Source organism: Sander vitreus, chromosome 1 (assembly GCF_031162955.1).
Source record: "Sander vitreus isolate 19-12246 chromosome 1, sanVit1, whole genome shotgun sequence".
Taxonomy (NCBI): domain Eukaryota; kingdom Metazoa; phylum Chordata; class Actinopteri; order Perciformes; family Percidae; genus Sander; species Sander vitreus.
Window position 1 is genome coordinate 35,982,097 of NC_135855.1, and position 24,311 is coordinate 36,006,407.

The 24,311-nt window shown below is 41.3% G+C and overlaps 2 protein-coding genes across 3 annotated transcripts in view; both read right to left on the reverse strand.

Annotated features, from left to right (window-relative positions):
• prmt3 (protein arginine methyltransferase 3) overlaps positions 1-14,171 on the reverse strand; it is a 63,163-nt gene extending 48,992 nt beyond the window's left edge. Inside the window, exons 1-10 of one of the 2 annotated variants that reach the window (XM_078253754.1) lie at positions 14,114-14,171; positions 13,716-13,857; positions 12,733-12,815; positions 12,592-12,641; positions 12,268-12,373; positions 8,605-8,764; positions 7,945-8,086; positions 6,289-6,354; positions 4,769-4,890; positions 1,288-1,387 (exon numbers count right to left, since the gene is read on the reverse strand). In XM_078253754.1, coding sequence (XP_078109880.1) covers positions 1,288-1,387; positions 4,769-4,890; positions 6,289-6,354; positions 7,945-8,086; positions 8,605-8,764; positions 12,268-12,373; positions 12,592-12,641; positions 12,733-12,815; positions 13,716-13,857; positions 14,114-14,144 — 1,002 coding nt within the window. In that variant the 5' untranslated portion in view covers positions 14,145-14,171. The remainder of the gene's footprint in view (positions 1-1,287; positions 1,388-4,768; positions 4,891-6,288; positions 6,355-7,944; positions 8,087-8,604; positions 8,765-12,267; positions 12,374-12,591; positions 12,642-12,732; positions 12,816-13,715; positions 13,858-14,113) is intronic. The other variant, XM_078253765.1, reaches the window with a different exon arrangement.
• A 2,097-nt stretch (positions 14,172-16,268) lies between these two features.
• On the reverse strand, positions 16,269-20,932 carry htatip2 (HIV-1 Tat interactive protein 2). Its single transcript, XM_078253778.1, has 7 exons — positions 20,522-20,932; positions 19,692-19,881; positions 19,492-19,599; positions 19,035-19,172; positions 18,807-18,868; positions 17,731-17,970; positions 16,269-16,543 (listed from the first exon to the last, which is right to left on the reverse strand). Exons 1-6 carry the CDS (start codon positions 20,644-20,646, stop codon positions 17,754-17,756), a joined length of 840 nt encoding a protein of 279 aa, XP_078109904.1. The 5' UTR covers positions 20,647-20,932; the 3' UTR covers positions 16,269-16,543; positions 17,731-17,753.
• Positions 20,933-24,311: the final 3,379 nt, after the last annotated feature.

Below are 24,311 nucleotides of genomic sequence, written 5' to 3' on the forward strand. Positions count from 1 at the left end.
GGTGGAGAAGGGACAGATATGGGATGCTCATGAATTAGGGATGACTTCAGCGGTGCGTTCAACTTTGGCCGTCCCGCCTGTATCGCCACAGAGAATCTCACTGATAAATGGGCATCAAGGGAAAGAAAGACGGCTCTTCTTGCTTAGGTATTCAGAGGAGCTCATGGTCGAGTTTAGCCCCTTTTAAGCCATGTTTAAAACATGCATCACTGCTACCGGCACCTTGGATTCTGCATGCTCATTGGCTAGTAAAGGACCAATCTTTGATTAAGTTGAGCATCTACAATTTGGGTAAGTGCCTGTATGGGTTTGAAGAGACTGTTCACACCACACATGTAAGCACACTTATTGGCCTCAGAATAGGCCAAAAAAGTAGATTTGTGACACAGAGCAGCATTTTTTTTATTTTTTATTAAGCTTTATTTGTAGAGACCTACTTACACTGAATTTGAAGAATCACTTTTAAAGTCATTGACTCGTTGACTTATAACAGTATAACGAGTAACATTGATAATGGTTGCACTCCATTTAGGTGTTCATTGTCGGGGCTCTAGTTATGCACAATGGTCTGGCTGGAATGGCTGACATGAACAACTGAAACGGAAGCCATCATTAATATTATTATTAGTTATACCTGTGCTGTTTCTGCTGTCACAAGTAAAACATCTTCTATGGATTTTGATGTGTTGGACCAAGGGCCTTTGGGTTCAACAGTGCGGGGGTTAAGATCTCCACTTTTGAGCAAAATTGAAATTTTGAGCATCAAACACGTAATTTTCTGCTTTCTGGTGAATATCTCTGCAACAATTTGTGCCTTTTCTGCATCATCATTTATGGTGCAAATGTCTTTACTTATGTAAAGGAAATTATAATAAGTTTTTGGGTTGGGTTGCACTGGCCAGTTTTGATTATTGGGGGTGTTGTAACCCCCCCCATAAATTACGCCACATGCATTGTGATGATGTCCAGGCTTTAGCCATTTGTCATAAATGAACTTTCCCCTCATGTACATCTCATCTCACACACACACCTTCTCTTTTAAACCAAATTATACTAACATCATAAAAAAGCCATAAGGTGGTTTGAGTCTGACCCGAGCTGTCCTCCCCAGTCACGCCCAAAAAGCGCTTACTGAAGTGAACGCACAAGGTCTCGAAACACAAAACAAGCTATCAGTATAAGGTAACATGTTTTGAAATGGGAATTGAACTTTTGAACACTTTTTTCATTCACTTTTTCATTTATTGAGGCTTCAGGAGTAAAAGGTGTGCGTAAATAGGTACTGACCATCCATTCTGAGATGATGATGTCCACCTTCTCCACAGGGAGCTTGATGTCTTCTATGCGGCCTTTGATCAGAGTGATCTTGTCCTCCAGCTGGTTGGACCTGTGGGAAACGCGCACGAGTCAGATGACTGAGAAAAACTTAGCATCCGACAAACCAGTGGTTCAAGAATGGGGTAGTTTAGCTATGGTGCACATTCAAAAAGGTGGATACTACAAATCCCAATTATGGCAACTACATTTTGTCATAATATAGGAGAATGAATGTGTTGGCCACTTAATTTAATTTATAAATTTTTTTTTTTTAATCCTCATTACAATTTATACTCCGTTAGAAATCACTACACACAGGCCTGAAATACACACACATGCTCAGGACCTATTCACACAAATGGAGAGATGTCAGAGTGAGTGGGCTGCCAGTGCTGGACCAGCACCCTGAGTACGGTGCCTTGCTCAGGAGCACCTTGGCAGTGCCCAGGAGATGAACTGGCATCTCTCCAGCTACCAATCCACACTCCATACTTTGAACCGGCGACCCTCCGGTTCCCGACCCAACTCCCTACGGACTGAGCTACTGCCACCCCACTTGGCAGTGGCAGTGGAACAACAACACAATACTGACGTATTATCATCTTATAAAGTTGATATGATGAACACACCACAGTCACCTATTTAGACATACAACAGACACAGAGCAACATTAGCATTTATTTGGATTCGTGCTTCAGCTCACTCACGCCGATTTTAAGAAAAATATTCACTCTGCTTTTGGCTCTGGTTTGGTCTCTACCAGCTGGTCGTCAACTTTGTCTGTCTGCCATTTAGTGCTGGATAGTACAGTGGTTTTAGCCAAGCTTTTTCACAGAAAACAGCTGTATACTGTGAGTGGGAATGAGGTTGATGAGAGTGGTGAGAGTAAACCAAAACAGTAGTGTTGCCATAAAACCAAACCAACGAGCTAAAAGACGCTGAAAACGCTCCGTAGAGCTGAGGGGATCTGCAGCGTTGGATGGTGATTCTGTCGGTTCATCACAAGAGCGACCCCTTTCACGTTACTTATAGTCACAGTCGACCCCTTGTTAATATAAAAATAGTGATTAGTGCAGCTTTAAGCCTCATTGATCCTTTAAGTCACTGAAGCTAAAGTAACTAGTCAACTGACAAAAACATCAGTCACATTAACTACATACAAACTTTACAAAATGGATGACGTATAATCTAGATATATATCCACACTGTGCAGCAAGCAATTTCCATACAGCTTTGAGCAAACTGTCTAGTACATTATATTTCCAGTCTTTCCTGAGCTGTGTAGTGAGTGTGACAGGGGGGAAACTGTAACTGTGGGCCTGCAGAGGTGTCAGGCTCAGGTAGGGACTGTAAGATCAGTGCTGCTGTTTAAATGATCCTTCCTTTCAGACCGGCCAGTCTGGGTATCAATCTCTGTGAATATTCCATTATCATGACAGCTAATGTTACCGGGGACAGAACAATAACTCACAGAGGCCCAGAGTGCATTTCTGTGGCAGCGATCCTTATCTTGAACTGTCTCTCCCCTCTTCTGCTTTGCAACCGCCGCTATCACCTCCTCCCAGGATCCAGGATCCAACACCCCCCACGCCCCCCCCCCCCACCCCACCTCCTACACCTTTCACAAGAGGGAAACACTGTAATCTCATTATTGGGGTAATTTAGAGGACAATGTCAGGACTCTGGGGAGAGAGTCAGCATCTGTGTGGTTTTGAGGTGTGTTTGTGTGTTTGTGTGTGTGTGTGTGTGAGAGAGAGGTGTAAATATTCGTTGTCTTCTGATGGTCAATCTATCCTTTGTCATACAAATTCATTTTTTGCCTCTCTAGGTATTTGTGTGTTCTTATAAAAGATACATGATTTTTGATAGATATATCTGCCAAATATATTTCATATACAGTACATATTTTTTTATTTTGTTGCTTCTTTCAGTACATAACAAAAAAGAATAAAGAAAAATGAAATTTGTTTCTAATAATTACCGTTTGAACATTTGCCAGGTTTTCCTACATTACATGCATTCATTCATAGGGCGTATTACTGTCTGATCAGCATTCTATTATTGGCTGATAAACACACAAACTGATAATCTCTTTACTTCACAATTAAAAGTTGAATTTCACTCATCTACGTATCTGTTATCTAGTTTTTTTTTCCACTTTGTTGTCACAATTCAAAGCATTCTATTGGATAATCCATCAATTCCAGCCATTAAAAAAAAAGAAGAAGAAAAAAAAAACGTATTTAGACATTATCCATTAAGGAAGTGACTGTGAAGGAAGGAAGTCACATCTAGCTTTTCATTTAAACTTCGGCGACGGAGTGGAGACAGGAGATGGATGCTCCTGCCCAACCAACAGGAGCCACTTTAATTACAATCCTGATATTAACACCGAGAGGAAATGGCCATCCACACACACACAGAAATAAGAGCCTTAAAATCCCAACCCTAGCGAACAGTAGATTTATAAAGGAGCCAAGGACAAGAGTTTGTGTGTGTTTCTGTATGTACAGTATGTGTGTGTGTGTGTGTGTGTGTGTGTGTGTGTGTGTGTGTGTGTGTGTGTGGAGGGGGGGGTGTTACACGTCTTTCTTTAGCTGAATTTTCACCGCTGGCAAACTTGCATGCCAACACACACTCCAACAGCGAGTCAGTGGGCTGTAAAATTGAAACATCCTTTTCCTTCAGCAAACCCCGTTGTTTTGCTTATACCACACTCTCTTACATAACGGTAATAATAGCAGTCATAATGGCCCCTGATTCAAAAATGCATTTTAGAGGCAGGGGTGTGATGGAGGAAGTGGTTGTAGGTAGACGTAGGGAAAGTAGAAGCTCTGGTGGTGGTAGATGACTCCACTGTGGAGAACCAGCTGCTGGAAAACTGGAAACACACAGCACCTGAAATTGGACTGAGGACTGTATTACAAAGGTACCAACAGGGGGTCATTTACGTACGTGTGTGTGTGTGTGTGTGTGTGTATATATATATATGTGTGTGTGTGTGTGTGTGTGTGTGTGAGACAGAAGGCCTCGGACGGTAGCTACTACAGAGGAGAAGAGGCGAGGGGTGAATGAGTCCGACCGCAGGTGTAAATTACGTGCATTATGGCCACGCGACTGACAGCAGCTCTATTGAAGTCAACCAGCTGCGACAAATAAAAGGTTGCTGGAGGTCACACAAACCTCTACTCCCACAATCCTCTGATGCACACAAAAGGAAAGACCCGTAAAACTCTCGACTCCGGCTAGCATGTTAACTGCCGACTAAAAGACGAGTTGCAGTTGAGTTTTAAATTTCACATTTTTCATTGCTGCGAGCACCATAAATGAAATTCCATATATATCTGAGGAACAGGTTTTGGAAAACAAGTGACTGACTGTAGAGTGAGTGAGTGAGTGTGAGTGTGTGCGTGTGTGTGTGTGTGTGAGTGTGAGTGTGAGTGTGTCTCACCTGACTATGTCCATGGCCTGATAGATGATTTCTGATTGGTCGACTGCTATGACCTTCTTGGCCCCAGCTCTGGCAGCGAACATGGACAGTATGCCAGTCCCACAGCCCACATCGAGCACCACCTGCATGACGGGAGGGGAAGGGCGGGGGGAGGTGGGACAAGTGCAAGAAATGGCGAGTGGAAAAAAGGGCTCAAATTAATCTGAATATTATTTCAGGCAGCTTCGTTAGGATGAAATAAAACTGCTGGCTGTAGACGTTGTGGTGTGAACATGGTTGCTGGTCACGTTCTTGTCTGGTAAAACATCTTCCACAGTTGTTGTTTTTTTACAGTTATAGAGAAGGTACGTTGTCACCCAAACTTTTGTTAGCAATTGTGTGTGCTAACAATTGATGGGAAAATGACTTTTGACCGAAGTTCATAAGGTTTAAGAGGTTATCTGGTTGCGGGTCTTCAACAACTTGACAGTTTTTTATATTTTTAGGAAGAGCCGCAACACCTGCTATGCAGAAAAAACATATGTTTATACCTACAGCATACTGTATATGCTTTATAAATCTATCCAAGCATGACATTTAAGCCGGTTGTACTAACATCTGGAAATCAGGTCATCCAAATGAAAAGTCTGAATGTCAATGCATGCTGTCCTCAGCACCTTTCCTGATTAAACAGCTCCCTCAAGTAAATATTTTCCAACAAGCCATTGTTGGCAAAACTTCTATTTTAGTTTACCCATAGGTTACAGTTAATTTGTTCGTCTTCGCCCCCGACTGGCGTTTAATGGCCAAGGCACAGCTGCAGTGACTATACACGTCTCTATATGTAACACTGTTTATAGGAGTCTCTATTTAAGGCTTTAACCTCCCTGTAAGCGTCCCGCTGCCTTTATGGGTTCACAGAGGGTCGCCAACACACTGCTGACACTACACAACTCCTCATGCCTTTCTCCATATTTCTGTACTGTCAAGCCACCCCTCTCTTTACAGTACTGTAACAAGAATGTCCTGTTTTGTTCTCTATCTAACGCTTCCTGTAGAAGGTGACACTTCCCTTTCGCCCTAACGTTTCGCTGCGACAGGGAAATGTACGTTCCCATCAACAAAACCTGCCTCCCTCCTCTACAGCCTCATCCCAGCACTAACCAGCAGCCGCCCATATAATGGATGGTCATGATACAGGCCACTGCTTCCAGCAACTAACGGCAATGGTAAAGAGAAAGGGTGGGGGGCGAGTTGGAAGGGTTTTTGGGAGGGAGGGGGTGGGGGGGGGGGCTGTTATGGGTTTGGTGGTGGATTGCATGTGTCTGTTATCAGCACTCTGCAGTCGACATTCAAGACACTAATAAAGTCACACTGTGTTTTAAATCAGACACCATCACCTTACTAATGTCTTTCCTGCAAAAGGCACACGCCTATTTCTGTTAATAGGCTTGGCTGCACATTAAATCAGCTACCCTGCACATACTGTATACATACCATAATAAACATAATATCTGTTTGCATTTGTTCAGCCAGCTCACCTTGTCTCTGAACACTTCGGGGTTGCGGTACATGAAGTCACGGTAACTCTCCGTGCGCACTTTATCCTGTGGAGAGAATATTCAAAAATGAAGATCGATACACGCGGACAACAAACTTTTGAGTAAAAGAGAGTTAAAAGAGAGAAAAGAATATAACATGTTAATGTGTACGGTTTCTAAGGGTTAAGGGAGTCTAACCTTTTGCAGACTGCTTGTATTGTGAAGTTTAATTCAACATGGGCCTTATCAGCCCCCCTTGGGAAAGAAAATCTCAGAGCATGGCATGTAAAGCTTTTTCTACACCGGTGCAGATAACAGCAGATCAAAACAGACTGCAAGGGATTCTTGGAAATTCCAGAGCAAATCTATGGGATAAATACAATTGGGAGGGACCCTGAAATTTCCAGTGGAGGCCAGGTCAGGACTCGCTAATTAACCCGCCAATCAAATCTGCCCACAAATCCCAGCAACTCCTCTCTGGAGAAAAGGCTAAAGAATCTATTGAAATAACAGAAACATGCCTCAGTGCAACATACCTTACAATTGAGGAGGTTCTATTCAATAGTTAGCTCTCGGAAGATATTTACAATTATAAAAATCATTAGTAATGGGACTATGATAACTGATTTTTTTTAAGATGCATCTGAACCTGTCCATTAGGTTAATAATAATGTTGGGTAAAATAAAGGCTATAACTGCAGATTGAAAAAACGAGTCCCAGCCTCTTGTTCAGCCTCAGATTTGACCACGATGGCACACCAAAACGTTCCACTAAATCTCAAAGGTGAGCTTAAAAGCAAACAAAGTGAGGCCGGTTTACATTGAAAAGATTCTCACCTCCTTCATGTCACACTGATTGGCCAGTATCCATGTTTTATTAATCAGTGACAAATTAAAAGTTGATTCATTTTATACGCTAGTGACTTACGTCTAACTCGCGTCATACTCAGAAATCACGACACCCTCTTCTCTCACACACACACACACACAGTACGTCATAGGTGATGCACTTCACGGCGACTTGTGAAAGAGTTGACCACATTCTACCGCAAAGCCCCCCCCCCATCACGTGTTCTCTGCTTTCCTGAGGCTCTGGTGGAGTTTACAGCCTGACGCACACACACGACGCAAAACTTAACAGTGCTTTGCACCAATCAGGACAGCCGACAGGAATATGTCTAAGCACTGCGGTAAGTAGAACAGGAAGGGAGGAGAGAGAGCTGACCCCCCCCCCCCACACCACACACACACACACACACACACACACACACACCTCAGCTTGCTGACACTTTCAGGTTTCAGCATTTGAGCAGCGTAAAACTGTATATCCACGTTGCGAGCATCCCCCATGCAGCAGCACTGCTGGAGTCTCACATGAGAGCGCTGCACTTATTGCTGATTTATCACTTTTGAGAAAATGTCTTGTCCTCAGTGTCAATGTGTGCGTAAAGATGATAATTTTCATTTACATGCTACATGGAAATCTTTCAGCCAAGACGTACGCTGATGAACCCACGTTTGCGCCTGGGGGAAGTGACTCATAAGACTGTAATGAGACCTGCAGGCCTGGTCAGAGAGAGCGAGAGTGTGTGTGTGTGTGTGTGTGTGTGTGTGTGTGTGTGTGTGTGTGTGTGTGTGTGTGTGCACAACTCAGACCTTCAGCATCTCCTCGTGGATGCTATAATGGCCGTATGAGCTGAAGTAGGCCTCGTCCTCGTCCTCCCGGAGCTCGGCCACAGCGCCCGTGTTACCAGATCTGCTGGTTTCTGCATTCAGTACCAAACCCTGGGCCAGCAGCCTGAAAGAACACCGGATAGATCTGCGGTTAACTTCTAATATTAGGACATGGGACAAAAGCACCAACCAGAAAGCACACACACAACCTTCATGCAGGACGTAGCAGTAAATGGACAAGATGGGAGGCATTAATCTTTCTAAGTCTCTTCCAACCCCCCCTCCATCCCAACCTCACTCGTTCTGTAATTTTCCCTTTTTGCCCCCCCCCCCTCACTTTAACCTCCATGCTGCAGTGGAATTTTCCCCTTGCTTTTTATCTTTCCCCTTCCTCCAAACTTCTTCCACAAGGTACTCTAGTTGGTGTTTCTACAATACTGGGTTCACTGTGTCCCCCTGCTGGCCCCAGGGGGGTGGTGCAACTGCAAAGCAACACACCGAGTATACTGCAAGTTCTCAAGAACATGGAAAGAAAGCAAATCTACCCAAGATTAACATGAAATAAATGTATAGACAACTATATCACATATAGTGGTTATAAAAAAAAAAAGAAAAAGATGGAAATGCATAAACGTCACTGACTTGAGTTTGTGCAGGTCATCCATGGCTCTGGCCAGGGCCTCCTCTGAGCTTCGGGCTCTCTCCTCAGCGACCTGTGCCCACTGCTGCAGTGCATCATGGGATTGTGCCCCAGACGACGGGCACGTCGACAGGCTCGAACCCTCACAGAGCTCCTCAGGGTCTGCGAGAAACATAGAGAGGGGAAGACAAACAGAGATGTAAAACATATAGGCTCAACACAGTGACTAACACAGGTTAAAAATGAAAAATGGAGTACACATTGCATATATTTTGTGTATTTAACCCCTGCATGTGTTCTGTTGTATTTTAAATGGCTGATGCACAAAACATTTTCCTTGAAGGAACAATGAAGTGAAGTGGATGTGAAATCAGATTTCCAGGTCATATCTAAAAAATGTATCTGCCTAAATTCAGATTTTCAGACCTTCCAGTGTTTTTAAAAACCTTAAATAAATTAAAAAAAATAACTCTACGAAAGAAATGGGTGTTGCTTTTGTTTGGTGTGCTTGTTTGATTCCTGCCACGATTTTGCAAAACATGAAACGATGTTATAGCCACACATTCTCAGCAGCTACAAATGGAGCATGAGCTCAAATATCATCAGAGAGCGAGGGCTTCTTTGCGGAGCTGCCATTTTGCACGGCCGTTCAACAAACATACAGGGAGAAACGCACTGCAGAGGAGGCTGGGGACTGAAACAGGTAGGTCACTCCTGCATTTTCTCAACTGGAATATCTGTCACACTCCACTCCACTAATGCTCTCTGCACCTACATGCAAAACTAAATCCTGCTCCTTCTCTAAGGGCTCTTTAAAAGGATTCTGGGAAACATACAACTGACTGCAGGTAAGTTAAAAACGGCTACACCAGAAAAAAAGACACAAAATTTACTACAAAATTCCATAACAAATTATTTTGTGAACTATACTAAACATTATATCAGGATGTACAACAGGTGATCTGACAACAGGACTGAACAGCAATCTGAACCAGTTGTTCTGCCTCGTTAAACTTCACTTACAAGCTCTCTTTTTTTTTTCCATTGTTCCCACAACTACTTATGTCACTTTATGTGTATACACCGTGAATGCCTTCCAGGAGAGACTGTCCGAAAGTGTGCGTCCTCATCCCGAATTCCCACAATTCAGCACCTCTCGCCCCCATCTATGGCGACAGGGTTTTCTCCCTGCCTTCAAGTGTGCCCATTTGGAACAAATATTAACACTTATACCTTTATATTGTTTGGATGACACTTCATATAAACCAGTTTATTTGAAGCGTACTGAACCCTTTACACCTCTCTCCTCTGGACCACGGCTGAGACTGTGAGCGTGTGAATTTGTGTTTGTGAGTGACTTACAAGCCAGTTCAATGAGGTGCTTTTAAAATATAAAAAACGTGTCCAACAACTATGGCTGTAATGAATAGTTTGAAGGTTTTTCATAGCGTCGACATTCAAATTCTATATCAACATTCAAATGCTTTTCATTTACTTTTTTTTTTTGCATGTCTATTGCATGTCTATTAAACCTGGTATTTCTGCACTGTTGCAGATTAGGCTACACTAATATTATTAGTGTACCATTTGTAGAAATAGATTCCACTGGTAAGATTGTTTCCGACTTGTGTGACCCAAACATTTCCTGTCGTAGCATAATGTTTCTATAAGCCTAAAAAGGTGCCATGGCATGAACATTTCACTTTAGAGTTTTGTTTTTAACATGTATATGAGTTCCCCTAGCCTGCCTATGGTCCCCCAGTGGCTAGAAATGGCGATAGGTGTAAACCAAGTAGGGATGTAACGGTATGAAAATTTAACCTCACGGTTATAATGACCAAAATTATCACGGTTTTCGGTATTATCGCAGTATTTTTAAAAGCGTGTTCAATATGTTCAGAAAGCACTGATAGGCCTACACAAGCTGAAATAGTTTCAAAAAGTGTAACAGTGTTTATTATATTACAAAAATACAGGCAATAGGCTTGTAAAAACTATTGAAAACTGGCTGGTGAAACACCGGCCCGCTGTAGGGGGTCCGGTAGGAACTGGAACCAGAGATGTCTGACTTTGAGATCCAGGAAGATTTATTTACAACTCGAACATGAAGTGAACTATGAAGTTGTATTTGACGTTACATGGGAAGTTGGATGTGGTTCTGAAATATATAAGCAAATAATAATGCACATTAATAAGCATCTGACTTACTATGAACATTATTTACCAAAACTAAATGTTATAGCCACCAGAATACAAGAAACAATACTAAGAATTGCATTACTTTCCCTGTAATAATTAACTTAACATAAATATAACATATTGCTCAGTAACACAAACTGAGAATAAGCCACATCTATTACAGCGCACATATCCATGACGGAGCAAACTGTGTAATACAACTTTAACAGCTAAGCATGTGGCTCCACAGCGCTAGTCTGTTTACAATTGGTGATTGCACGTTGCTAGCATATTGCCCTAACACAACCTGAATATCAACACGTGGCTGCACAAGTAATATTAAACAATCTGCACATCTATCAGCTATGCAATAAGAAACACAGCAACAGCAATATTATCAAGGCGATATCTCACTCTCACTCTCCAAATGTCACGTCGTAACACAGGCTAATTCCACATCGTAGCAGAACACGTATTGAAAATAACGAGGCAGTAAAACCCACGACAGTTTAGCAAGCTCCAGAATAGTTTTAACTTACGTTCTGTGCTGTACTACCCACATCACTTCAACAAGTCCGAAAACGTTGAAGGCATAGAAAAAAAGTCTGTTAACATGCTGCTACATTCTGTCCCCCTTCTCCTGTCTGAGCGCAGTGTGCCTGCGCGGCTACTTCAGGAGCCTCAGATGAAGCTGGGAAGGTTTAAACACAGGGTTTCCACACTGTGGTAATCCACCGCGATAATAAGGACATTTTAAACGAAAAGGGTAGTTGTTACCGTCAACCTTTTTACCGTGGTTTACCGTTACACCGGTAATGGTTACATCCCTAAAACCAAGCCCTGGGTATCCTGCTCTGCCTTTGAGAAAATGAAAGCTCAGATGGGCCAATCTAAAATCTTCCCTTTGTGATGTCATAAGGGGAAAGGTTACCTCCCCTTTCTCTGCTTTGCCCGCCCAGAGAATTTGGCCCACCCATGAGAAAGAGAGAGACATCATGGCTTGTAAACAAGCGAAGCATGGCAGTTGGTCAAGGACACACCCCCACCCTCCACCTTGCCCCCCCCTCTCTCCTCCTCAATAGCATTTAAAGCTACAGACACAGAAATGGCACACACTAAGGAAAGCTCATTGTGGGACTGGCTCTAGTGGCTGTAATTCTGCACCAAGGTTGCTGCCTAAATGTATTTATGTTGATAAAACTGACGAGTTATAAATTGAAAGTTGATTTAATAAAAAAGGCTAACTCATTTAATCCGATTAATCACTTTATTCAAAGTGAGTATTTCCGAGGAATTCTTATTTTTTTTAGGGTGATGACAGACATACGAAGCTTCAATCGAAAAACTAAAACTAAAACTGCATTTAGAACAGCCCTACTGACAAGACCAACATATTGGTCGAGATTGTTACTCAAACTGCCGTCAGTTACTCGAAAATTTTATAAAAACTAAAATCTGTGGAGTGAAACTTGAAGGAGTTGCTGTACCTGTCTGCAGCAGGGGGTCGTCCTGTAGGACTGGTCGCAGGAAGTCTTCGCCCTCCCAGGGTAAGGGAGCGCCTGGCAGCCCCGTCAGACAGGATGCAACACATTTCTGTAAACAAAGATATCAGCTCATAAAAATATCCATCAATCCGATTGCACTTTTTAATAAGTCGTACTGCATTTACGTGACTGTCTGTCAGTGGATTTGTTTTGGAGGAAATATTAACAATCCCGATGAACACAAAGGTATGAACAAAAAATGTAAACAGAGAAATGTAACAATATAGTGTAATTATTCAATCCTGCCTCATTACGGACAGTACTTACTGTTGAGCGTATGTAGTTGATCATCTTTATGTAACCGTAGTCATCTAGATCTAATAAGGGGAAAAAAGGGTGAGCCATTTCAACAAAACTCAATAATCCTCTGGTTCTTAAGTGATGCAGAGAGCATCTGTGTCTACTTACTGTGTTTTCTTATCAAGTCTACAAGGTTGACCTGGTGCTCAGCTGTGCAGTGCTGCAGGGTGGCAGGCACAGAGCTCAGCAACCTGAAAACCAAAGATCTGTTTCGTTAAAATGCATATGGTTACACATGTTCATCTTTCAAAAGACAAAAACAGATTTGCAGTGTTATTGCTTTGTTCTCCTCATCACCTACAAAGCCCCCCCTGTTTATCGGTGTTTTTTGCCACCAACGGCTCCTTCCAGGCAGCGCTTTAGGCAATTAGCGATTAGGCACTGGTTATGGTTAGGTTTGGGTTAAAACGAGTGAGACAGTCCCCAAGGGTTAGGGTTAGGGTTAGGGTTAAGGTTAGGGTTAGGGTTAAGGTTAGGGTTAGGTGCCTTGGAGGAAGCGCTGCCTGGAAGGAGGCGTTGGGGGCAAAAAACTACCTGCACACCCCAGCCTCCTCACCCGGTCCCAGCACCGGGACCAGGGAGGACAGGGCCTTCCCCATTAGTGCCCCCCCCTTACTCTGGAACTCTCTTCTCCAACACCTCAGACATTCTCCCTCAGTCCCCTCTTTCAAAACCCACCTATTTAAATCTGCTTTCAATCTGTGATCTGTGATCTGTGATCTGTGCCCCAACCATTCTTTGTCATTGTTGTAGCTGTTTTTAATACTGTTTAATGACTGGTTCTGTTGTTTTTACCATGTAAAGTGCCTTTAAAAATATACTGGATGATAACATAAATTGTATGAATATAAAACACTTGGATCTGGAGTTTGGATTTCCAATTATTATTGTACCTGTTCATGTCACAGTCCCCTGGGTTTTGAAGCAAGGATGAAAACATCTGTGCAGACTGACTTACCCCAAAATAATCTTAATCTTCTTGACTGATTTTGAGCTTTTAAATAGAAACACCGAGCGAGAGTGAAGAGACACTGTTCGTATTCTTTCTGTTCGATAACTGGCTACTAAGTGAAAATGCAAAGTCATCTCACCTGTCACAGAACAGACAGGTAACGGTAACTGGATGACTGTCCTCCTCGTCCTCCTCCTCCATCCACTGCTCTTCATCATTATCAATGTCTTCATCATCACCGTCAGAGAGCTCGGGCATCTCGTCAGCAACTCCATCACCGTCTGTCAAAGTTAAACCCTTACTATAGCCGCATGTACACAGTCACTTCGGCAGTGTCCATGTAGCTTAAGCTAATAACATTGCTCAGATAAATTAGCATTAACGTTACAGCGAGGCAAAAACGCTGCTAACGCATCGTGTGACGCAACAAAAGACAAAGTTCATTAACTATATACGTAATGGAAATTGTCGCTAGCCAAAATAAGCACGTACATGTTTTAACAGCTACAGTTTTGGGGGTTTAAATGTGCTACTTACCACACTCACGTGGGTCTGTGTATTCTGCCATGATGTCGCCTTGTCAGTGGACTTCCTGATGACGTTTGGTGACGTAAAAAAGGGCCGGGCCGAGTCAGAAGAGGCACTTCCAGATGAACACCACAAGATGTCGCCAAAGTTTAATTTATGACGCAGCGGATCGTCACTTCATCGGCCTAGCAGGCGACAAATTATGACTCCTCCAGATCAACAGGTTCTTATTATCACCTATTAAACAGTGCAGATCTCCCACTCTATGCAGTTTCCACCCACAGTCATCTGCTAACCTCTACCACCAACACTATGTTTACTTTTGCCATTATTATTCATAATATTAATAATAATTTGAGAATGCTGGTTCTATAAACTTATCCTTATCTGCTTACAGGTAAAAAAATAACTCTGGGGCTGTTCTTTTCTTTTCAAGGTGCTCAAATACTTTGTTGTTTTGATGAAATACCATCGGCATCTTAGTAATTATTTATTATAATAATAATACATTTTATTTAACGGTGCCTTTAATGGCACTCAATGTCACCTTACATCACATAGGATCAGTAATCAAACATGCAATAAGCAACAGAGCATATGTCAGCAATGAGGTAAAATCGGTTTAAAATAAGATGCAGTTGTTGCAGTTAAATAAAGATTGATTTTTTTTTAAATCTTAAACCCATAGACTGTATAAAATAGCTTACATTTTCTGGAGAAGAATGAGTCCATGTCATAAGTATTTAGAGCCCAATGAGTGTAACCACATTCAGTCACAAGGCGGCGCTGCTAGATCAAGGAAAGAAAAAATCAGATCTCAGAAACAAATTCAAAGTGCTTCAAAGAGCAATGAAATACATTAAAACACAAAAATAGTGAAATCAAATTCAGTAAAGTGGAAGAAATAAGAGAAAATAACATAAAACAGAGATAAAGTCTAGGGACACAAGTTGATTGTGTCTTATTGCATTATCTGGTCTACCTTCAATACACATATATTCCATCTGTATTTGTTCTCTTTTATTTATCTTGAACAATCAACATACTATAAAAGACGAAAAGAAAAAAAAAAATCTGATAAAAACACAAAATTATATACAAATCAATCCAAATCCATCAACAAAGAAAACAGGATGAGTTTTAGAAGGAGAGAAGAAGCAGGCAGAAGCATAATGCTTATAAAGTCCTGCCCCTACTACTATAAATAGATATGCATATATGGCATACAAAAATTCTAAGTCATACAATAAATCAATACCTTAATCAGCATACAACTATACACTGTGTGTACATTCCCATTCATATATTCAGGTCACCTTTCTATAATGGTCAAGTATTGTTTTCTTGAATCTTTCTTATTTTTGAACTGTTTAATATTATGGCTCTGTTTGATTTCATTGTTTACACCAATCCACAAAGTCACCCCATAAAACTGAAATACACATGCTCAGTCCTCGACGCAGCGGCCGCATGTTCGATTCCGACCTGCGGCCTTTGCTGCATGTCATTCCCCTTCTCTCCCTTTTCATGTCTTAGCTATCCTGTCACAAATAAAGGCCTAACGTGCCACATAAAAAAAAATCTGAAGAGTACTTTGTACAAGAGGTTGTTGAATATGAACACGCATGCTGGTTGTGTTTTGAGGGTTTACATCATATTCTGGATATTTGAAATGGCATGCTAGCACATGCATAGTTGAACTTCTGAAGGTTCCAAGATGATTTGTCTTACAAGAAAACAAATTCACCAAGATCATAGGTTCAAATTCATCATGAAATCAAACTGGCTGTACAGCAGTTAACACCTCAAATTCATAACTTCTAGGATCACAATTTAGTTTTTACAAACGTGTAGACAAAATTACTAACCAAACCCTAATTCACCAATTTTATTCAAAAATGTTGCATTGCTGGAAACCCATTAAAAACAGAAAATCATATCTTCAATGGATAGCATTGCATCTGCATGTTACAGATACTGTTAAATCCAAAATGAACAAACACTGTTACTTACCTGTAATATAACATAGGTTGACAATAGGTATTGTATATGTGTGCAATGTATGCCGCACAGATGTAGTATAGTACAGATATAGACACCAGATATTAATATGGATAGTCATTATGGAAACATTTTCCTAAATCAAACACACACACGCACAGTGAAATATTTATAATATTTTAATGAAAAGGTTAAAGACATCCAATATTTATAAAATAAATTCAAGCATTTACTTTAAGGCAGTTCAGTGGGTTGTCTCCGAGCACACAGCAAAAAGTTCCCTGATGAAAATATAACAGTATCATTTTAAGACCCAGGAAACGAAACCCAAATATAATTTTAAGATCAAGTAATGTGAAAATCCTTTGACATCATGATGATGATGATGTAAATAGTGTTTGCAGTATGTAGTCCTCTCTGTATATCTGTTGAAATTACCTGAAAAGAAAAAAAGAAAATGTTTGGGGACAGGTCACACAGAAAGTCAGTCAAATCTGAACTGTCGAAGTCCAAAGAATTGGCTTAACTTTGCACAGGTACAGCTTTAGAGCAAAAGGGATATGGCTAAATCGGTTTTGCGTTTCGTTTGGGGAGTCCATTCTATAAATCTTTACCGCAGCCGTAAGGGGGCTGTGCCAAAACATGAAGGAATCTAAGATCTAAGTAATTCAAGAGTGCACACTGCCATTTAAGTCTCGTTTACGTTTACAGAACTAGGGCATTACCATTAAAATGGAGACAAAAAAACAAAACATTGCTTCCATAAAAAAGTATTAATACTGTACAGCCAGCAACCACCCATTTGTGTGATGCACTACCCCACCAGTGTCCTGTGTCTAAATGTAAATGGATTGACATCCATAATCATCAGATTGGAGTGGAGTCCAACATGGGTCAGTCCCATGTCAGGAAACATTGCTTGATCATGTGTTATCAGTGTAAATGGCTAATGTGTTTCGAACTAGGGTTGCACAATATTGACAAAATGTGATATTGCGATATCGATTATGAATATTGTGATATCGATATTCATTTCGATATTTTTAAACGTATAAAATTACTAAAGTTATGGGAAAACGCATCAAAATAGATTCATAACAAATAAAACAAGTTTTCTTACAACACAAGGTTTATTTCAACTGACAGTCATATTGGACTGGTCCAACATGTATAAACAAATAAGGACCATGTCTACAGAACAGGACATATTTTACTGGTCGTACAGTATAAAATAAATAAATAAAAAGAACAGGACACAATGTTTCTCTCGCTTCTCTGATTCATTCCGTTTAGTTGTCTCTATGTATTTCTTCACTTACACTGTCACTCTGCTGATATATGCACACACGTGGTACGCTCCATAGGGTTTGTCACGTAGTGGACCCGTGCGCTGACGTGCACTAACATGTGCAAGTGGCACGGTAACTGGCCAATGAAATGATGATCATTATAGCGTTTCAAGCGGGCTTTAAATCGAACACAACAGCCAACAGACGGGACGCAGCGCTCCACAAAATAAACGAAATATATCGCATACTTATTGCGACACTTTCGATGTAATATTGCGCAACGTGATATCGCGATAACGATATTGAGTCGATATATCATGCACCTCTATTTCTAACCTCAGTACGTTTCCTGCTTTCTCTTATGTCCCTGCACTCTTTCCCAGACTGGCGATGGCTTTGTTCTCCAGGATCTCCGTCTTCTGCTCAGGTTGAAGCAGAGTGTTTGCCACCATCGCTTTTGCCACCGCTTGGATTGAGATGGCCATGGACGTAGAAGACACAGCAGAAAGAGCACTGAAGAATTTCCTGGCGAGCCACTCAGCAGGCCGACTCTCCTGCCTATCTACCAACAAAACCCTATTGGAGGAAAACACAAAGGTGGTGATGATTTAGAGATTGGATTGGGTTGGGTTGAGTTATTTGATGGTTAACAACCACTTTATACAACAGATTTGACATGTTTTTTTTGTTTTTTTTCTCCACTGGGGTAATTAACAACATTGATTCTCAACATTGAGTCACTTCCGACAAAAGTCGCACGGTGTCACGCAAGTGCCTTGTTTACTGGATGGAGTTGTGGTAACCTGTGAAAACTGCCAAATTAGCAGCAGGGGAGTCAAAACAACCTCAATCACAGTCCATGAAACATTAGTAAAGCGTAATGTTTATGCTCTTCTTCTTCCAGAGTTGATATCAACTTAAGCCGACCATACACTAAGATTTTATAAAAAGGACTAAAGTCTGATAATCCACACATCTAAAAAGTCTGTTTTTAGTCACATACTATAAGATTTTGCAAAGACTGGGGATCGCTTGAAAAGTCGTTCCACTCAGCATTATGAACTACAAGCAGCTATCAGATGTAATTATCCCTCTCCACGATCCATTGCATGTTGTGTGTTTTGTGATAATGTCACACGTCTAACAAAGCTTACTGCAGTTCAGTTGGAAGAGGATGCATGTTTTCAGGCACATCTGTGCAAATATTTGGTATTGGTCAAGTTGACAAGATGCGGTTTAACAGTTTCGCTATAAGACAACACTTCTATACATCATGTATTCATGTTTGTATTTTTTAGTTTGGGGATTTTTTTTTTTATTTAATTTTTTTTACTTGTCTCATTTGGTGAATTGGAAGTCGCATAAAATGATTGAATTGAGTAAATAGATAGATAGATAGATAGATAGCTCACCCTGGTCTGTAAATGGCATATCTGTCAAAACCCAGCGCCTCAATGTCTGCTTCCACTTGTCCCTAGGAAAAAAAAACATTTCATCTTGATCTTTTAGTGATTGCCCAATGTTATTGTTCAATGATATACACGGGTATACTTCAGTTTAAAAAAAAAAAAAAAAAAGACGTAGTATGCTCAGTATGTGGCATGCAGTAGAGGGAGGAAATAAAATACCGATACCGATACCTTGACTTTGAGGTAGAGGAAGTTGCTGTTTTTATCAGCTCCTCTGGAGGACTCCAGGTGGAACTGGGTGCTGCCTCCTGCTTTGGCGAGCTCTGCTGATTTTAGAACATAGTCATGATCAACGCGGATGAATCCTTCCTGAAATAACAGAGAGAAGAAACAGAAGATTTATTTTGAATGCATTTGACACCGACAGGTGTCTGCCAAAGAATTAAGCTAATTAGAACGGGGGGGGGTGTCTTGCCCTGACAACTGCCGTTTTAGCTCAATGGAAGCTTGTACACGTAGCTGCGGCTACTCAGTGTTGCCTGCACCGATTGGGGTCGGGATTTTTTCAAACGAAAGTACACGCGTATTTACAGCGATCATGATTAACGTAAAAATTTGCCGGAATTCTCCTTTAAGAGTACAGTACAGATACTGTATGCTATATTTTTATTTATAAAGTTTAACTTACAGTCCCTGCTTTGGCTTTGGTTGTTCCCAGGCAGCAGTAGCCAACATCATGGCCTTGGAAGGCTGCAGCATAATCTTCAAGCTTCTCAAAGTCCACCACCTCTTGTACCTGGAGGCGTAAAAGACATAACAATGTCACTATCGACATAATGAATCTCAGGTAATGGAGTCGTCAACTGAGTAGAGAATTAACCCACTGACCAGGTTTGCATATGCTTTGTCCTCAAAGGTGAGCTGTCTCCTTCCGATGAGAGTAATCTTGGAGAAGATGTTGCGCCCCAGCAGCTCTTGAAGCAACATTTTGCCCGTTTCCCCAGAGGCACCAAGGATGAAACAGCTTTTATTTTGCTGCTGGAAGTTTTCCTCCAGAGTCTTCATGTCCTCGGCCATGCTGTGTGCCAAAAAAAAATAAATAGACTGTTGGTAAACATATGAATGTTAGGCAGGCAATGTGAAACATATTTGGCATAAGGCATGTTTTTACATACTCATGTTGGCATAAATAGGAAATTCAGACTGCTTTATCATGATAAGTAGTGCCATCTTCAAGTACGATAGTACTGTGTTAGGACAGAGGGAAATTGACAGCAATGTATCGACGTTGGAAATCGGCATCGAGCGTATTAATTATTAAAAACTAGTATGTAGTGGATGCAATTCACGACGAATTTATGAGAGAATGCATAGAATTCCGAACCCAGTCGTAGTTTTGTTTTACGAGGTATGTATGCATTTAAAAAAAGAAAAGTAACTTTAAATGACCGTTTGGTTTGACGTTGGCTCTTTGATTACCCATGAGGAGCCAGGGAGTAACGTTAATTACGTTCTTAGGTTAAGTAAATCTTTGCCTCTCTCAGACGTTAACAGTGGTGTTCTACAGATATGGGACCATTGTAGCCAACATTAAACATTACCTATATTTGCATTTAGCTAACATTACGCGACATGTAATTAACGCTTGTAACGTTATGTGTCAAGTTTAGCTGGTAGAAAAGCTAGGAAGACAACCGCTGTTCATTGCTGTTCATTACCTGGCGTATTTCACCGGATCAGGGTCGTCGAAATAATTCAAAACCGCTGCAATGACACAAATTAGGACAGTTAAGAGCCCGGTCGCTTTTCCTAGGGTGGTGACCAGTAGTTGCGTAACAGACATTGCTATTGTTAAACATCCCTGGTAGCAACGATTAAATTGCTGGATCACTTCCTGGTTGCTTCATCTTTACAGACGGTGCTCTCTTTGTGCTTCGGTGATAGGCTGAGGAAAAAAAATAGAAACTACCGTCACCGTCAACGACAGACCATAGACTGTCAGTGCGACAGACGGCACAATTTCACAGCACTACTGTGTTCATTTTTGATATGATATGATAGTAGGCTAAAATCAACAGAAAGGAAGAGACGCTTGAACTTCAACAAGCCTCGGGGAGTCTCATGCTCGTTTTCCACCATAAACAACGCTTTGTAGACAGCGCATGCGCACTTGAAATAATCCTACAATATTCTGTAGGCTATTCATATTTCTCCCACTCTAGTTTCTATATCGTGGCCCATTACAGCATAATTAGTGTCAACCTGTGGTATTTGGTGTTACCCCGTTGTGAAGTTAATTGTGATCTAATTAATTAGATGTTTCATACTCACTATCATTATCTCCCAATATTAAATGAATAATGCAAATCTTTTCCTATAAGGGAATCTGTTACCCACATTTACAGTGACAGTGGGGTCCAATGTGTGTATGAACATTACAGGACATGTTGCAACTTTGTGTGTGCATAAACATCATTTAAATGTATTAAACTATCACCATGCCCTTAGACAGACTTTTTATGTTTTATTGCTGAAATATAAAGCCCAACCCACTTCTTACATAGATTAAATTAACTCTACACCATCTCCATTCCTCTTAAAGCAGATGGAGATTCAAACCGAAAAGAAAAGAAAACGATGAGCCTCAATTTACATTAACAGTTTTTCTCAGTGTTTACACTCTATCACTGGTACTTGAGACACAATGACCACCCCTTGGACTTATTAAAATTCTAAAAAATACAAGCACATTCACTGCTTTGCACCCAGATTGCAGTTCTAAACCACACTTTTTTCAAAACACTACACACAGTTCTCTACATTTGGCCCAGTTTTCATGAATAAAATTGTTCCCACATGGAAAAGCACACTTTTACTTTTTAAACCAATCACAATCGTGTTGGGTGGCGATTTGCACCGGACAGAGCAATGGTGCCTCTGCAAAATAGCCTCGGGAAGGAACCTGATTTGGTAGAACATGTGTACGTTCAAAAGTAGTTTTAGTCGCGCAACAGAAAACTCAGATTGGACAGATCTGACAGTCTAGCTAGCTGTCTGGATTTACCCTGCAGAGATCTGAGGAGCAGTTAACCACAGTCCTCATAAATCCACCAGAGTTTAAAATGCCAACACAAAGGAAGCGGAAGGTGACGGACATCCGGCCAAAATGGAATTTCCGGCGCCACCTGAACAATCCAGGAAATGAAAACGTTGTTGATATAGACTGCACAAAGCTAAATGCAAGCCACTTTTCAGCCAGTGTTGTTTCTTGCCAACCAAAATCAGTGCAGTTGCTTGCTGGGAAATAAGAGCATTTTTTACATAGGAATACACTTTCAAAATATCTGTGTGAGGGCCTTATTTGAGGGAAATTCTATGGATGAAGAAAGCCTCCTAGGTTAAATATGGCACAGTTATTAGCTGTACAGAAAACAGGGGTTTGCAGCCATGAGGAGAAAGAGAAAGAGAGTCTCTCCATCCTTCCACGATGCAGTTATAATTGAATCAGGGAATCTGTGCGTAGACCACGGATGGAGCCTGTCATTGACTATCATAGGCAACACTTCTGTGGGCCCATCACGGAATTTTTGGCAATTCCGTGAAACTGAAACAGATTTTAAATTAAGGGGTCGTGTTCATTTCACGGAATTCTGTGAGACCAGGTTGCAAATCAGGCACTGCATAAAAAAAATCATAAGAAGGCCTTTAACTTATTTTAGGATACATTGTATCTTTACTTTCCAAACAGTTAAAAGGTTGTCCGGGATGGCAGCACCTGTGTGTTTTTTGGTCATGAAATTCAGCCTGGACCTGGAGTATGAACTGAATCCTGAAAAATGTCTTTGCCTTTTTCCAGACCTTCAGGGGGTTTCATTAGCAAAAACCAACACACAAAGGAAGCAAGTCCAGTCACATGCAATGAATTCATCAACACCCCATGTTTTTAACACCCCTGCCACTTTGAACACAAGGCATCGACCCAATCTAATAGAATATGATGGAGCCAGGGATGATCCTTTAAAGATGTCAGCAGTAAGAGACAGAAAGAAAAGAGGCTGAGGTTGAGAGAAGAGGCCTTAAACTGGCACTCTGCTGAAATGAAATGTCGCCTCTTTGTTCCTTAGCCGCGGGTGCTAATTGGGCCTAGCGGCGGGGAGGTAAGCTGCTGCTGGGCTCCTGTCTGTTGCACCTGTTGTGTCATTGTTTTTCACATTGATCAGACAGGAAGTAGGAGTTAGAAGGCTTAGGCCTCAGTGGGTGCGTGGCAGAAACGTTGTTCAATTTCCTTTTAGAGCTCCACTGCTGGAGGTGGAAATACCAATGGTGGTCAGTGGTTGATTGCGTTTGACCATTGATTAGCTCGCACTAAAGGACATATGGATCAGAAAGAGTTGTTTTTTTGGGGGCTTTTTCACATTCTTAATACCTAAATCACAGTCCCTCCTGCATGTCCTAAGCATTGCATAATGTTGCTCACACAGGACATACTGCTACTGTATGTATTATGAATTAGTGCTGCAATGGTGAGGTTCTTTGAAGTTGATACCAATGTTCAATATGTTCTCACCTGTACTGGCAACACATTCTCACTCCCATCGCGTAAAATACGGACGCTTGGTCAGGTGCCTTTGGCGTTGTTATTGACGTTAAAAGTCTCATTTAGTGACGCGTGATCTAAACACGCTTTATCTAAACACGCTTTAGCGTTAGGTTAAGGAAAAGGTCGTAGGTGGACTTATAAAAAGGTAAGTTTCCATGACACACGGGACAAGAACGAGATAGTTGGGTTTAGGAAAAGAAGAACGGGATAGTTGGGTTTAGGAAACGTGACACGCGGGACACGATCCCTGGTCTCCTGGGTGAAAGTCCTGTGATGTTTAACCCATCCACTGACCCAACCAACCTCCCTATGATTTTCGGGCTTTCATACTACTCACTACCGTTGTTGCTCTTAATGCTACATCATCTTCAAGTGCCGTGTAGCTGCTGCTCTCCCCGCTGCGTTCTACACACACACTGAAGGGTGCTTTTTGAGTCGTATCTGACGCTGACAGCCACTGCCCAAGCGTCCGTATTTCACGAATTCGGAGTGAGAACGGGTTGGTACTGGCAAATATTGATACTTTTACTACAGATGCAGGTGAAAAACAAGTAGACCAAAACAGATGATGCTCTTTAAAGTTGGTACTGGCAAATGCCAAGATATTATGCAATTATATTTAGGCATTTGCTAATGTTAATGGATCTGCGCATGATTAGAGACCTTGGCGCAAAAACACATGTAGTATAACGGCTTCTTCACACCAAAACTATGTGTTTTAAAATGCAATTTCTGCAGTTGAGGCTGAAATGCGCAAACAATAAAATGTCACACTGGATGCTATAGAGAAAATAAACTTCACAGCTGAACCAGAGAACTGGGATGTTCAAAGTTTCACCATTTTGACTTCTTTCAAATAATTTTTCTTTTTTGTTTCTTGTAGTTTTAGTGCGAAAAGCAGCTTTTTA

Bases quoted from the DNA above. Each gene is read 5' to 3' on its own strand.
- htatip2 (XM_078253778.1), bottom strand. From the start codon at position 20,646: ATGTCTGTTACGCAACTACTGGTCACCACCCTAGGAAAAGCGACCGGG. The intron at 18,869-19,034 runs GTATCGGTATCG...TTTTTTTCCTAG, and splicing joins TCCTCTACCTCAAAGTCAAG to GGACAAGTGGAAGCAGACAT. The intron at 17,971-18,806 runs GTGAGCTATCTA...TTCCTCCAATAG, and splicing joins TATGCCATTTACAGACCAGG to GGTTTTGTTGGTAGATAGGC.